This window comes from Molothrus ater, chromosome 4 (genome assembly GCF_012460135.2).
Source record: "Molothrus ater isolate BHLD 08-10-18 breed brown headed cowbird chromosome 4, BPBGC_Mater_1.1, whole genome shotgun sequence".
In the NCBI taxonomy this organism is placed as follows: Eukaryota; Metazoa; Chordata; class Aves; order Passeriformes; family Icteridae; genus Molothrus; species Molothrus ater.
In genome coordinates, this window is record NC_050481.2 from 46,974,840 (window position 1) to 46,991,882 (window position 17,043).

A 17,043-nucleotide genomic window follows, 5' to 3' on the forward strand; every position below is an offset into this window, starting at 1 on the left:
CTAAAACATTCCCAGTAGTAACTTTGTCCTTTTGGGAATTAATAGTCTGTATCCTCTGACCATCACATGCAACACTGGTACTTGGTTGTAAGAGAGATCTGTCCTCAGAGCTATTGGTTATGATTAATGACTTAATCTAGTGAATTCTCCCTCAGCACTGAAGGACACTAAGAGTGGGCCAAAGGTCAGTTACTACAACATAGTGGATGTTTATTTATAGCAACTCACATGCATTGCATTCCACAATTCAAGAAGACAATAAAAGTTAATCTGCAATGTTTTCAGATTTCAAAAGGAAAAAAAAGGATGTATTTTAAAGCCAAAATTAATATAAAATTTAAATATTTAAAATCATTAGAGAAATTTATAGTGGGTCAGCTTATTACTGCATAATGCAAACAGACTCGTTGATTAATGCTTTCTAATATTTCTTCCACTCTATGAAAAAATCAAATTTCATCAAAAGACTTGGAAAAATAGGCAGACTATATAAGATCCTTAAGGCCCATATGCATGTCTTATTTTGACTTTTAATGCTGGGGATAAATTTGAAGCTTATGGATTCTCATACCCCTGTGCTGTCATGCTTCCTTTAAAACAGAAATAATAGCTTGAGTACTTACATTAATCCTCTTTGTAGAAGTATATTCCAGAAAGCAGAGGAAATGCCTTCTATTGAGAATTCCTCAGAGTCTCCTATCTTTGGAAATCAAACTTAATTTAGGCTAGAAAATAGTATTAGGGCAATGCAAACTAAAAAAGTGCTTCCAAACTAAAATTCCAATGCACCTTGCATTTCTGTATATTTTCTCTCACTATGGTTTTTTCATGTCAGATATCTTTGAAAACATGGTTGTGAAATGGCTTGTCTTCAGTTAGGGTTCAAAGAGTCCATTGGAGATCATGGCTTTTTATGCGGGATGCTGTACAAACATGCACTGAAGGGCAGCCTCCTGCCTCCAAAAGTTTGCAGCCAACATGAAGAAAACAAGGATGGGAAGAGAAAGTAATGTTGGCACATTAATGGCTTGGGAAGCCAAAACTGAGCAAGGAATTTGCAGTAGATCAGAAACCTACTCAGTAACATTTATAGCTGTATCTTTAGGAACAACATTATTTTTCATCTTGATTAAACCCTGAAAATTAATTTCACTTATTCATTCACTTAACTTCTGATCTAACGCACAGTGAATGTATGGCAAAATTCTCTGCCATAAGTCAGCCTTTTTTTCCTCCCTCAGATTAATTCTAAAGAGCAAAACAATACAATGAAGGGAAAAGACTTCCTTTGATTTTCTAACTCTTTCCTAGAAGGAGTTAGATGTAAATATCTATATGCAACATATTTTATTGTGCTGTAGTATCTATGCTACACACTGCAGTAGCCAGGTAAAGACTTGTAGAAAGCCAAAGAAGTCAGAATAGGTCAACATGGTATGTTTGGAATGGGAGAAATTAACTAATGAAAATTAGGTTAATACTAAATAGGTTCTAAGAAGCTGTGAATAGTTTGTATGCAGTCAAATGTTCTTTGAAGAGCTGCTGATATGACTCAAAGTGCCAAATTTGATTCTGTGGTTGATTTTCTTAATCAATTAAATAAATTGATTTTCTAAAGCAATAAATTAATTTTTTTCTGGTTGATTGTCTTAATCTTTTTTCTGTAATTAGTAAAAAGGAAAAACCAAGTAGTATGATTTTCACTGTGGGCTTAAAATAGGATGAAATATTAGGTCCAAAAAACAAATCCAGAAATATGTGTGGTGTCTTTTACTAAAAGCTGTCAACTGTTCAAAACAATTTCATTCATGTCCTGTTAAAAAATGGAAAGGAATCAGTCTTCATAGAGAAATAGATATCTGCCTGTCATGTTTAGTATAATCCATGAATGAGACCAGTGATGTAGTTATTTCCTTTTTCCTGTTTTTGTGAACTTCACTTGAAACTTATCCGTGTTCTTTGTTTCTCCTGCTGAGAGTAAAATTAAGTATATTTTATCACGTTTATAACAGCTAAACTTACTAAAATAATGAGATGTTATTAAAAACCTAAATTTTAGAGTTAATTGAGGCTTTTGAAGTGTTTAGGAGAAAAAGCTGACTGATCACATGGATCTTGTTTACACAGCTAATGAGAATTTTTGTTTTAAGGCTTTGAACAGGAAGCTATCAGCATACATTTGAGTTAATATCTATTACACAAAGTCCACAATGGGTTTAATTGTGTATGAATGATGTGTGGATATGTATGAATTTGTATAGGCAATCCTCCACTGGCATGCTTTAATTTTGTTTTAATCCACTTGATTTTGGCAACAAAAGCGGGTAAATATGCTGAGACAAAACAGCAGCTGCTAGGACCTCTGACTGAACAATCCCATAGGTAGTCTGGGACCCAGCTTTTAGGCTGTCGTTTTATAGTGCACCTGTGTGGAGATGTCAAATTGTAGATGCAGAGGGAACTTTGCCATTCTGCAGTTTTAAGAAATGTTCAAATTTTACACATTTATGAAGTTAGCTTCAGAGTAAGTTTTGAAGAAAAGGTATTGAGAAACCCTCTTGGAAGGACATTTAGAATCCTCTCTCATAAACCTATCAGAGATGCTTTCATTGAAATTGGTGGTATTTCCTTTTAAACATTAAGCTGCTGCACTGGTGACAATCACTTTCCAGGTCTCCAAGGAATAAGGTGGGACAGTTTTCTCCTACCACCGTGTTGTCTCTTCATGTTTTTCTCATGACTTCATCCAGTGTAGTTCTTGCCATGACCCAGGCACATGGAGTGGAGACTTCTTCCAGATGCTTATAAGTGGCTACCACTTGTTTCCTGGGTTTTGCAGTCCTGTCTTTCACATCCTGTGCGAGTTGCTCTTAATCCACTTCCTTTTTAATGGTGCCTCTTTAGCCTAAGGAATTTAACATGACCCACAAAGGCCATTCCAGCTGTAGTTCTGGCAATAGTTGTTTGCCAAGGAGATACAGAAGTTTAGAATTGAATTTAGAATTCAATTCAAAATAAAGCAGAGGTGATGTTCAGTGGGTGAAGTGGTTTATACATAGAATGTTTGAAATCATGTCTTTTGTTTTAAATGTTGCCATGACTTGGCTTGCAGCCCTTCAGAATCCAGCAGACTAATTGTGTGACAAAAACCCACACTGTTGTAAAATCTGTCTTTGGATATAACCGAGTCATAATCCGGTCTTCAGTTTTTAAATCTTCAGTTTTTAAATCTAAATTTTTAAGTCTGTTTAAGTGCAGTTGTGACTTGAACCACACAATCTTGGAGGTCCAGCTAATGAAAAATGTGTATAGTCAAATCCTGTCAAAAAGCAACACAAAAATTAGAGTGTAATAGTGTTGCAAATGCTTGCCCACATAAATAGTGTTCTCTGTCTGCTAGTTTTTGCTTTTTTTTGTGTGTCTTGTTATTGTTGATTTAAAGCATCCTCCTAAGGGAATTGATGTGTTATTGTTCAGCAGAAAAACTGAGGAATACACGGGGTCTGTGTTGTTTGAAAAAGCCCAGAACACCAAAACAAATGAATAATTTTTTCATTAATGTTGTTCTTTCTAGCAGTTAATAAGCTTCCAATAGATTTAATTTAACCGCTTGTTATAATAATGATTTTATGGTGTAATTTTTTGATAAGCAAAATGTTGAGGATAGAGTTGCTAATGGCAGGTAGTCAATGTGTTGTGAGAAACATTTTGTAAGGCTTTATGCAATGTCAGTACTCAATGTCAGCTCCAGTCTACCATTAAATTGATAGCACAATAATTCAAGGTGAAGTAGAACTAATTTACAGCAACGAGAAAGTGAAATGGTTGGGAGGTGTAATGCATTGGGGAGGGTTTCAAACTAGCAAAACTGTCTGTTTAATGTATCTGTAAAATAGCACTAGATAGTTCCTGTGTACTTCTGAAAGTGTTTATGTGCAGTAACAGATGTCATATGCAAAGCCATGATTGAAAACATGTTTCAGTGATGAATTCAGTGTTTCAGACATGAATTTCTAAATGTAAGGAGACAGTGAATAAGATCAGGGTGACTTGAAATGGAAAATTGAATAGGTAATAAATAGATGCATGGATCAAAACAAATCTACAATACACAGATCCAGAAAGTGATTAAATATTTGCACAGAAAAAGAATCAAGAAGAAAATAAATCCTCAAGCTCCAATTCATGCTCTAAGGAAAGACAATTTTTCAAAAAACAAAATTTTATTTCTGCTGTCCTATGAGTATAACATGTTCCTCTTGAGACATGAGTGAGACTTTTAGTCTCTGTAACTGTTGAGGCTTGGCTGCTGTGGGTGGGCCTAAAGGGTCCCAATAGCTCAGGGTGGTCCTGGATCTAGGTATGGGGCCTGAAATTAACTCTGTGATGCCAGTTCTTTTACACAGATGCAGTGTCAGGAAGGACAAACCAGGGACAAAATATAGGGGAAAAGGACAGAGAGGATGCTGGAAAGAATGTGTTTTTCACATTGAGAGAACTGTCCCTTCCCTGCCCACAAACTGTTTAGCATTACGGGTATGTATAATTTATCAATAAGTCAACATAAAGAAAGAAGGGATTAACTAAGAAATTAATTAAAAATTAAAAAGTTAGAAAAGCAATATAGAAATATAGACACTGGCATCCTGCATTGGCCAGAATTATGTGTGTGGTCCAATGCATGTGAAGCCAGCCTTTGCCATAGCAGGCAGCATCAAAACTTTGTGCAGTGCTTCACCATCCCCACTGATGTAACTTCAAATGTGTGTGTGATGGATGCACCAGAGTTAAAAGGCTATCATATAGAGAAACACTTTTGAGAACAGTCTGGGCATGGAAATGTCTGCTTGAAACTATATTTTACAATGCTGCACAGAGAAGTTAAGGGAAGGAGGCAGAAAGGAAAATCAGGAGGGCTGGTTATTTTATTAATGAATATGTTACTGATTGATTGCCTTCAGCCTTGTTGTTGCACGGATTTTCTGTGTGTATTATCTATTATAAGCTGTGGTTTATGGTTCCTAAGTTAGTATGTTAACTAGAGGTTATAAGTCATTCTTCTGCACATGCAATATATTATTAATAATAATATATTATTTCTTATAAATAAATACTGATCACTTATGTAGCTTAAATAACTTTTACAACTACTCTTAAAATTAGCATGGCTTTTTGTTAATTTGTCTGTTTGCTAATTTAGAAAAACATGCTTTTTCACAGAATAAAATTTATTTAATTTAATAAATTGCAATAGTTGTAGGGTAGGAACTTTAGGTGAAACATTGCATTTTCATAAACATTTCAGGAGCATTAACACTGATCTTCCTGTTCAACTGGTGTATCTGGGCTCACAACCAGAAACATACAGATGAGGTAACAATTTATCTTAGTATGGTAGATAGAACTCTTCTGATAGATATGAGTACACCCTATTGTGCAGCAATTAGTAAACAAAATGGTTTCAGATTAAAGTGTGGTTAAAGAATTCTCGAAAAATTCCTATGCTTTTCAGCTAATTTTAACATCTTTTAGTGCCCATCTTATTAACAAATAGCTTGTAAACCATCTGCACTCAAACCCTATTGAGGATTCAGTTAGTGAGACGTGCTTGCCTCTCACAAGTCTGTCTCTGTCAGAAGTTATTGTTGCCCTATTGGAGACCCCAGGGGAAAGCACCAGGCTCTCAGGCTGAGCAGGGCAGTCAAACTAGAATCACAAGGTTACGCAGGTGGGGAGGAGAGAAACTTCTGGAACTCTTCTGGTTCACATCAGGATGAGCATTAAAGATGAGTGAAACTCCTCAGGGCTACTCTCGGGTTTTGAGGATCTCTGAGGGTGAAAGTTTCACAACCCTTCTGGAGAACATGTTCTAGATTACTGTTTCATGATAGATAATGCTATATAAAGTGCTAGTGGTGCTGAAAGAATCAGTATTATCCTATTCTCCTGCTTGTTATTCCCCGTCTCAGGACATGTTTTTCCATGTCCTGTCAAGAGTATTTAGTCCGCTCCATGATAGATTGGATTTGGAAACTGATCTGAATTAAATTAGGAGTGACTGATGCTATCCATTGTGTAACAGCATGAAGTGCTGTGCTGGCACAAAGAATTAGGGAAGAGAGGTGGGGAGAGGTTTTTTAGCAGGCTGATGGAGGGGAGGACAGCTTCTTTAAATTGATGAGATCTGCTTCTGACAGATTTGTTTGTGAAACAATTTTAATGTGAACTTGAAGCAGCATGATAATGGCTTACAATGATTTTCTACTTGACAGAGAAGATCCTTGAATGTCAAAGAGTGAGAAGTGTGTCTGATTCTTTAGGATTCCTGATAAGATGCAGCTCAGAAAGTTTTAACTTGTTTTGATTCTTGAGGTCTTCCTTTTTGGGAATGCTCTGAAGTGCACAGGAAAACATGAGTTCTGGAAAACTGCATGAAATTAAGGGTACCTCTCACAGTCATCTGTGGAAATGGAAGGCAGTTCTTCAGGTACACTATTGTTTTGGGTGTATTTATTGTCCTGAAGATACAAATACTTAGAGCAGCTGTGTAATGTGTGATTTACTTCCAGTGAGTCCAGAATTCCTGTAGCAATGCTGTGATTGAAATACTGGTGTGTAATGCAGAGGACTTCAGTTTCACTGTGCCAGCTTCTCTTTCCCAAGTGTGAATTCTGTTTGCTGAAATCAAAAGATCTTGTAACCTGAATTTTCAGGCATTTTTGGAGTTTGTTTTGTTTTTTAAAAGAAATTTCTATAGAGTAAACTAAATAAACGGTGTGTTCATAGTTTGCATAATAAATACTAGGCAAGATTTTTCAGAAATTTGATTTCATTTAGGAGTCATTTTGGCAGATAGTACAATATTGTAAAAATAGCTCATAGTTGTAGCAATATTCTTAATAATACTTATTTCAACTGATTCATGGCTGAACTAAAGCTCTAATTAATTAATTTAGTGCCTCTCTCCCATTTTCACTGTTGTCTTTGAATCAAGTGATGGGATCAGTAAGAGAAATCTGGAAGGGCTGATTGCTGTAGTCAGGACAGATCATCCCAACTGATTATGGTCATTGTACAAACACAGTGAAAATTTTTGATAGATTTTTTTCTTTTCAATGCTACATTGCAATAGTTATGCTTTGGCTGTACGGTGTATGCTTTAGGAGTTTCTGATTGTTAGAGTATTATAAGCTCAACTTGTGATGTATTATGCTGTCATGGAAAGTGACTGAGGAGTCAGAGGGGATTTCTGAATTTGTTTTTTGCTGGTTCACAGAATCATACAATATCCTGGTTTGGAAGATACCCACAAGGATCATCAAAGTCCAGCTCCTGGCCCTGCAGAGGAACATCTCCAAGGGTCATACCATGTGCCTGAGAGAATTGTCCCTGTGCTTCTTGAACTCTGTCAGGCTGGTGCATTGACCACTTCCCTAGGGAGCCTATTCCAGTGCCCAAACATGCTCTGGAGCAAGAACTTTTTCCTGATACCCAACCTAAACCTCCCCTGACTCAGCTTCGTGCTGTTTCCTCGAGTCCTGTCACTGGTCCCAAACTTGAAGAGATCAGTGTCTGCCCCTCCCCTTCCCCTCATGAGGAAGTTGCAGACTATGATGAGGTCTCCTCCTCTCACGCTCCTCCTCTCCAAGCTGAACAGACCAAGTGTCCTCAGTCTCTTCTCATAGGGGTTCCCCTCTAGACCCTTCATCATCTTTATTGCCCTCCTTTGGATGCTCTTTTATAGTTTAATATCTGTCTTACATTGTGGCACCCAGAACTGCCCCCAGGACTTGAGGGGAGGCTGCCCCAGTGCAGAGAAGAGTGGGACAATCTCCTCCTTTGCCCAGCTGGTCATGCTGTGCCTGATGCACCCCAGGACAGGGTTGTCCATCCTCGCTGCCCCGGCACTGCTGACTCAGATGTGACTCCTTATTTTGGTCAAAATAGTTTATCTGGGTTTTGTCTACAAAATAAATTATTGTACTGACAAAAAATTCTAACTTGCATTGTAGAGACTGTATGTGTCCATTCTTAAGGATATCAACACAGTTTGGCGAGATGTTCTGAAGAGCATTTCTAAGCCTGAAAGAGATGTTAAATAACAGCAGTTGATGTAGAAGATGTAAAATTCAACAGCAGCTGCTGCTTCCTTTACTCATTTTTGGATGGATAAGAAGAGTCTTTTTTATCTAATGGTATATTTGCATTTGTTCCCAGTTCCACTTTCACTGGAATCAGGAATTTATATTTCCCCCCTGTCTGAAGAGCTTTCACAGTTCTGTGTGAGCTATTTGTTAGGTATGGTACTCTCGAATAGCAGATGTGTTCTAAGACTTTTGCAAGTGTAACACTTCAGCTGTCTCTTTCCTGTTGCCATAAGATATGGCAACTATTAAGGAGTAGTTAATTTAAACTGTCATTCTTAGTGAAAAAAATCTGTGTGGACCCACAGAAGAGATTCCAGTCCAGCTTTTTCATCAAATTTGGTTTTGCCACTTTTCTGTTCTCATAGCCTTTAAACAGATTGTTCTTCCATGCTGCAGGCAATCCATTCAGTATCTCCATCTTTTTCATTCTCATTGTGTAACCCAGGCTTTTTTCAATCTCTTGGAAAGGGCACTCCTCTTGTGGCTCATCTGTAGTTGCCAAGCTTCATGATTGTAAATGGGGTATTCATGGGTGTATGAGTTAGAAGTGGCCTTCTGCACTATCTTAATAAATCCTTAAATCCTTATGTTGAGTCCCTGTAGGGCAGATGAGTGGACACTTACCTGCAGTTCAGCCAGTTCCTGCCCAACCTTAATCTTGTCTAAACAGCTCTAACCATTATTCAGGCTCCCACCCCTGGGAAACTGAGCTGCTGTGCCTTTTACCAGGTTCGCCTCTGAGGCCTTTTTTTCCTTTAAGATGTTCCATGTTTCTCAGACTATGAGCCCTATACTTTTTGCATCTTTGTACTTACACACATGAATCTGTTTTGAGAACACTACATGCATTTAAGCTAAAAACTAGGTGGGAGGTAATACTTTGCTTTTAGTATTACAAAGTGTTACATGGAATTGAGATGCCATCTTTCAGTGTTGCTATATGGATTCAATACATTTTTGTCAAGTGAAATAAATACAAAAATCTAAAATAATATTGCTTTCTTTTCAGATTTTATTATGTAAAGAAGCAAATTTCAGATTTAAACCCCTATCTAAGAGACAAAATAGAAATTCAAACATTCAAATGAACTTGAAAGTTAGAGATGAAAACCAAACAAGAAAATATAAAAATATATATTTTTCTTGATTATATGAAGCACTAGCAGCCGATTTGTTTAAAAATCCATGAATCAAGAAGTGGTATTGAGAGGTTTATGAGTTTGTCTCGTAAAACTGTCAGTGACTGTGCTGCTCTCCATATTGAAGTACTTGTGAGAGGGCACTGAGAACGATTTCACAAGAATGGTCACTGTAGAAAACTGTAATCCTGGGTATGTGTGTTTGCTCTGCTGTAGAAACTTCTTTTTCTGACATTTATATTCTCTGACAGTCGTTATTGTTAGAATATCATGAAAAGTATTAAAGACAGTTAGAACACACAAAGGCTGGTATGTGAGCTAATCACTCCCAACATGTTTGATTTCAGGACTGTAGCAATAAAGAGTAACCTCAGTTTTCTTCTTCCCATTATTTCATGATGTTTCAGTTTTTCCTTGCACTCATTCTCCCTGCCCCAGCAATCTCTCACAATTGTATTACTTTTATATTGCCTCAGGCCTGAGATCTGTCACCATTCTTAGCATGTACAGCAAAATATCCTACAGTTGTTTTTAACTTGTCTCAGTACCTGAATACAGCTTATTGTGTGGCCACAGAAAAAGTTACCCTGAAAGAACTGAAGGGATGAAGCTGGGGAAAGAACAGTAATGAGAAGCAGCAGAAAATGTTCATCAGTCTGCCTGCAGTCAGGTTGTCTAATGAGCCACAAATGTGTCCTTTAGCAATGCAGCTAACAGTTGGGTGTTCTCAGAGTGATCTTCGTGCTGCATTTTCAGCTCTGGCATAACAACTTGGTTGTAAGCATTTTGCAAATCATTTACTTTCTATTGTTTTAACCAGTAAAATTGCAATAATTAATTTCTCAACAGGGCATGTCTATAGCAGTGCTTTTACCAGTGGAGATACTATTGTCAAGACACAAAGAATTAACACAGATAATCATGAGCACTAGATATATTATTCTATTCACCATGTTGCATGGGGAGCTTCTGCAGGATAGTTAATTGTTAATTTTATTTAATTTATTCCTTTTTTCAGCTCTAGCTATTTCTACTTCTCCCTCTCGTGACATCTTATTCCTTCTTTGCATGTATCCTTTTGGAGGACCCAATCAATTGTTTTTGGTTTTTTTTGGTCACATTACTCTTCAGTTGAATGAGTTATTTGACCTCTTATTTACAGCCTAAAAACAGCTCTTACAAGCAGCAAAACTAAAAGTAGCATGGAACCAGATCCAGGCTTTTGGGAACCAAGCTGCATACAGTGCTGCTGCTTCCAGAAAAGACATGCCCTCAGTGTCTGCTGAGGTTGGGAGTCAGACTCTTTAGCTAACTTGAATCTTGAGCTAACCTTAGAAAATGTGGTAAGTTCTGAAGCAAGAGGAAAAGAGTCACCATGAGGATCTTCCCTCTCCTTACTTCTTCTTGGAGTATTATTTCTTTGATAACTTCTACTACTTAAAACACTAAGAAACAGAGTCTGCTGAGGACCCCTGTGCATTGTGATTGCAAAGAAGAGAAGGAGTAAATTCTGAAAAAAATTCATCTAAAAATGTAGAATAACTGAGTTATAAGGAGCAGGTCCCTGCAGGATTATAATTAGGCAATCTGAGTTCCAGTGTAAGTGAACGCTGGGTGATTGTCATGACAGAGAAATCAGATCTTCTGCTTTCAGACAGTGTTTGACCTCTTTGGAAACTTAAAAGCACTTAACAGAGTATATACTGTATTGAATATATGTGCTTCAATGAGTATTTAATACAAAACTTCTGATAGACAGCTTCTTCAATGATACCTTACGCAAATTAAAAACCCTTATATATTCTCTCTATCTTTAATATGCTTTTTAATAAGCTGTAAAGAAGATTTCTAATTTTTTTGTTCCCTACATTTCTTAATTTTGGCATTTCTACGCAGCTGAATTTACTGAAGTGTGGGTTTTGGGTCTGGGGAAACCAACCACAGAGATAAAAATATGTCATATTTTCTTTCTTTCATCAAACTCCAATTTCAGGAGCTTTTCTATTAATATCCTGAAGAGCAGAATCACATGCTAATATGTTATAACCTGCTTCTGTGCCTGCCACTGGTGCCAAATCAATTATGGTAAGATTGCCATAGACCTGCCAGTTTATTTTTAAAATGATTGGCCTCTGAGTAGCTGTAAATAAGACTAATCAAGATAAGGACTATTAATAATATTTTCATCCTCCAGCAAATTAAGCAATAAGTCCATACTAAACTTGATCATTATCCAGAAATATTTAATTTATGGAGCACACATGACTCAGCCATTGAAACTGGGCCACATATTGCAGTAATCACTGGATAATCCCATGTTTTCTGATTTGTCACAGCTTCTCTAGGGACTACAAATTCTGCTTGGTTATTTGATCACCACGTAGTTGTCTTTTAAAAGACTGGTAATTTCCAAATTATTACTGTTCTGTGCATGTCTGTGGTAGGTTGACCCTGGCTGGTCACCAGGTGCTCTCCAAAGCTGCTCTGTTATTCCCCTCCTCAGCTAGATTGGGAATGTAGAACAAGTCTCACGGATCAAGATGTGGACCAGGAGAGATCTGTCACCAGCTACTGTCATAGGCAGACTTGACATGGAGAAAGGAATTTAATTCACTGCCAATCAAATCAGAGCAAGGCAATGAGAAAAGTAACCCCAAATCTTAAAATAACTTCCTCACAGCCTTCTCTTCTTCCTGTGTTTAATTTTGTTCATGAATTCTCTACCTCCTGTCCCCTCAGAGGTGCAGGGGGATGGCAAGTGTGGCCTGTGGTCAGTTCATCACACATCATCACTGTCACTCCTTCCTTCTCAGGAGAAGGACTCCTCACACTCTTCCTCTGCTCCATCATGGGGTCCCTCCTATGGGGGACGCAGCCCTCCAGGAACTTCTCCAGTGTGAGTCCTTGCCATGGGCTATGTTCTTCATGAACTGCTGCAGTGTGGGTCCCTCCCACAGTGTGCAGTCCTTCAGGAACTTCAGGCTGCTCCAGTGTTGATTCACCACAGGCTCACAGGTTCTGCCATCAAACCTGCCCCAGTGTGGGGTCTCAGAGGGTCACAGCTTCCTTTGGGCATCCACCTATTCCAGAGTAGAGTCGTCCAGGGGCTGCACCTCCTGCCCCACCTGCTGCACTGACCTTGGTATCTCCAGAGTTGCTTCCCTCCCATATTCTCACTCTTTTCTCCTGGCTGCAGTTGCCTTGCACAGATATTTTTCCCTGCCTCCTTAAATATTGGAGAGGTACAGCAGCCATCAGTGATTGGCTCAGCTTTGGCCAGTGGTGGGTCTGTCTTGCATCTGACTGGAGTTGGCTCTGTCAGACACAGGAGAAGTTTCTGGCAGCTTCTTACAGGAGCCACTCCTGTATCCCTCCCACCTCGCCATGCAAATCCAATACCATATAAATAAAAGAAGTGAACTTTTTTTGTATTTTTAAGTTTTTTCCTCATACAGATGTAAAGAATTCAATGTGCAGATAGATATTCTGAAAAAAATTACATTTTTAGAAGCTTTTTAACAATTATGTGTAAGCATAACTCTGCATAATTATATTTTAATACAACTTTTTAAATTTTGATTTAAATTAATGTTCAGTATGTTGAAAGACCTTTGGAAACAAGGAACCATATAGATGAAAGTTTTCTATAGTTACATTTGAAGATATTGACATGCACATACTACTATTGCCTGGTTGCTAAATGTCAGGCTACAGCTGAGGTGTGGTGCTTTAAAAGTTGATGGTTTAGGTGTGGGTCAGGAAAAACAGAGATCATATCAAATACTCCAGACTTGTATGAAACTTTATCTGAGAGTCCTCAAGAACTCTTTATGCTTTGTTTATTTATTTGTTTGGGATTATTTTCAAGTAGCATTCCCATTGGTAGAAATCATATGTACAGATTGGTTTTAACTGTGATTAGTAGATCTCTGTCAGAGACCTGTTAAATTCAAGTAATGTCCCTACTGACACTTGTTTTTGAGAACAAAAAAATATACTGAGCAAAATGTAATGCCTTCAGATTACCGCTTGTGATCATCAGGTATGCTCCATTGCACCAGTAAATGAGGTAGACTCACTGCTTACAATACTTTTCACTGTAATACAGTTTTGTAGCATATTTTGTGGTTTTGTAAAAAATGAACAGAAAGTTAAATTAAGCATATCAGATTGAATAAAATACAGGGTTATCACCAACAGGTCAAATCAATACTCCATTTTAGTTTTGTGACATCTTATTTCTTACAGATATTTTGAAACTCAAGTGCATTCTGTAGTAAGTAGCAGCATTTCTTTTGGCATTTTCCTGTACTAGGGAACCTCTGTCAAACCAGAAGTGTTATTAGTATATTAGCTAAGAATGAAAAGCTTAAAAATGTCTGGAGACAGTCACTTGCCCTGTCAAATCCCCTTTATTTAAGGAGTTTCTCAGGCTCCAGATTGGAGGCAGTAATGGCTGCTGAAGAGCTTTTGTGCCCTTTCTTTCTCTGCATGTTGAATAGGTTCTGTAAAAAGAAGAAGAGTGTTTCAGAACATCTTTTTCTGAAGAGCCTTTACAAGTCAGAGAAACTTAGTTTGCCAGTACAACGTGCAGAACTAATAAGTGACAGCTCTTCTGTCCTCAGATGAAACCATTCTTGGTTTTGTACACAGCCATATAGGTGGTCTTTAGTGCAAAAATTTTCTGTCTTTCAACAGATCACAATAAAAAAATCTGGTGGTGAGAAGGGCTATTTTAGAATATATATGGTTCTTTACAGGCAACAATAATCTGCCATCCTGGAAGCTGCAAGAGACAATTTTAGAGATAAATTCCTTGATTTGATTCTGAGATAAATTCAGTAACTGCAGCATGTGAAGTGCATTGTGTAAAAGTCCTTAGCATTACCTGGAGAATGTATCTCTAAGAACACCTTTCTTAAAAAAGTGGTTCCAGCCAGAGTATGTAAAGAACTCAGTAACAGCACTGACAGCACACTTGTCTTTTTAGATACTAAGCAGAGAAAGGCAACCATACTGACTTCAAAATACTTATGCAAGTAAATATTTTGCTTTACATCAGTCTCTCAGTTAACATTGTAGTGAGGCAGCTTTGGCAGCTTTCCACTTTCTTGTGGTTGCTGCCACGTCACACAGTTGGTAAAAAGTACCATGTTATTCTCTGCTACTGTAAAATGAATAAATTTTTGGGTACTGTAGACTTCTTCAGTTCAGGCCACTTCCTTGTGACTGAATATGGGATTCCAGCCATGGTTTTGAGATGGGCAGATACAACTGAGAGTCAGATGTAAAGAGAAAGATGTCTGTGGTGTACCAGGAAAAAGATTATTCTGTGGCATTGTGAGTGGTTATTAATAAAGCAAAACTTCATTTGCTAAAGCCTAAGAGGTTCTTCAGTCATTTAAACATAAACTGCAAAAATGTTGGGTTGAAAATTTAATCACTGTAAGGGTATGGGTGTAGCCCTGTAGAGCACAAGATTTGTCAAAAGCATTTATTATTACTTTTTGGGCTTTCTAAAAAGTTCTCACAGACTGCTAAAGTAATAATAATTTTTAATTTTGCTCTGTCTCTTTTCTTTAGTCGAGGCCTCTTGCCCTGCAGGACGTTTTGTGAGGCAGCAAAAGAAGGCTGTGAACCAGTCCTGGGTATGGTGAATGCCTCTTGGCCAGACTTCTTGAAGTGCTCTCAATTCCAGAACAAAACCGAGAATGACACCACTACAAGGGTATGCTTCTCACCACACCAAGAAAAAGGAAAGCAGTGTATGTTTCCATTCTTAACTGTTGCACTGTGTTTATGAGTTTTCATTTAATAATTTATTTTCCTCCTGTGTAGGAAAAGCTCTGGGGTGAAAGAAGAGTGTGAGAAGCAGTTTTTGCTGAGCACTAGATGAAAAGGGATTAGAGCAGAGAATCAGACTCAGCTGTCTGGTTCTACTGTGGTCAGAGAAGTAAATTCTCTTAAATATACAAACTGCAAAAATAAATATTCAACAACAATACAGTTTATTTCTGTAGGAGAAGCAGCCTAGTGAACCCAAACTCTTACCTTTTTCAGCCACAGAGGAACCACATTAGAACCATTCTTTCAAATAAAAATAAAGGTACTGTTTATACCACAAAACTATGTAAATTACAGTATAGAGTTATGAGACATTGTTCACTTCTGTATTTTTGCTAAAGAGACATTATGAATTATGTCCGTCTCTGTTAAAGAAGTAATGCACCTGAACTGCACTTCATTGTGGCCTGAACTGCACTTCATTTTCATGAGATTTTGAGTTGGAAGGGACCCTAAAATCATCTTATTCCAACCCCTCTGCCACAGTAACGCACACCTTCCACTAGACCAGGATGCTCAGAGCCCCATCCAGCCTGGCCTTGAACGCTTCCAGGGATGAGGCATCCACAACTTCTCTGGACAACCTGTCCAGTGTCTCACCACCCTCACAGTAAAGATTTTCTTCCTAATATCTAATCTAAATCTACTCTCTTTCAGTTTGAAGCCTTTCCCCTTGTCCTCTTATTACTTGTTCTTGTAAAAAGTTCCTCTCCGTCTTTCTTGTAGGCTCCCTGCAGTTATTGGAAGGCTGCAATTAGGTCACCCCTAGCTTCATTCGAACTGGCATTGATTAATAGAATTATCTTTGAGGAATAATTTGTGTAGAGAGTTCGAATCCCTGATTGCAACAGGTATTTATTTTTCAATAGGCAGTATAATTATATACATCCAGTAGATAATTTTTCTGAGAAAAAGCTTTTAAAATCAGGCAGATGCACTATCTTTCCTTGTGCCCTTGCATTTACTTAATGTAATGAAAAGATGATTTGTGTATGTGTAACATTTATGCTGAACAGCTGCAAAACCAGCAATAGTGGAATAATTTTTTAAGGAAAACAAAATGTTTTTCAGGGTTGTCGTATTGTTTCATGTGAAGAAACACACACAGTTGCTTAAACTATTTCCCCCACCAAATCACTCTTTAATTCTGTTGATCCTGCATTATATTTTGTTGTTTTCTCTGGTTTTTATTCTCCTATTCTGCCTGTGTTCCTGTTTTTTGCCTGTTTATTTTCCAGCTTGGAGTTTATTATGTGGCCTTTTTAGGCCACATCACTTGAGTGAAAGAAAAAGGTCTTTTGTCTTTTTTCTCCCACAGGATTTTGCATCCTAAGGAAATAGAGAAATGAACAATTACCTGGGGGTAAGGAGTTGCCAGCTTTTCTAATTCCATGATTGTGATCATAGTGTGATCAAAACTTTCTAGAATTGAGAGCAACAAGATGCATACACTGTACTGCAGGGTACATACATGGTATAGGAAGCAGGTGATGAAAATCTAAAAGTGAGAGAATACAGGGATTCCTCTGTGTTCCATTGTGGTGTTATGACTATATTGGGTAAAGAAAAAGCGCATCTGTTTTATAATTCTGACTCCAAAAGCTGACAAAATCAAATGCCCAGAAAAGGAGAACAGGCCAAGACTATGTGGCAGTACTTTTCCAAATTCTCCTGCATTTTCCATCTGTTTGAGATTCAAGGATTCTTCTGTAATTTGTGACCTGCCATAGATTTTTATTCTATTAATGTGTCCCTTTGTTACATGGGTCTGTGTACGTTTTAGCATCCATAGTATTGTGCTCCAGAATGTTACAGCTTGTCAGTGTATTGCATGAGGAGCACTGCCTTTTGCTTGTTTTAATACCTCTTACTTCTTCTATAGCATTAGGTAGTAAATGTGGTCTCCTCTTTGC

General features: G+C 37.8%; 1 protein-coding gene across 1 annotated transcript in view; it reads left to right on the forward strand.

Moving 5' to 3' along the window:
- Nucleotides 1-17,043, forward strand: part of CORIN (corin, serine peptidase) — a 111,423-nt gene that overhangs the window by 43,629 nt on the left and 50,751 nt on the right. Inside the window, exon 5 of the mRNA XM_036382834.1 lies at nt 14,870-15,051. Coding sequence (XP_036238727.1) covers nt 14,870-15,051 — 182 coding nt within the window. The remainder of the gene's footprint in view (nt 1-14,869; nt 15,052-17,043) is intronic.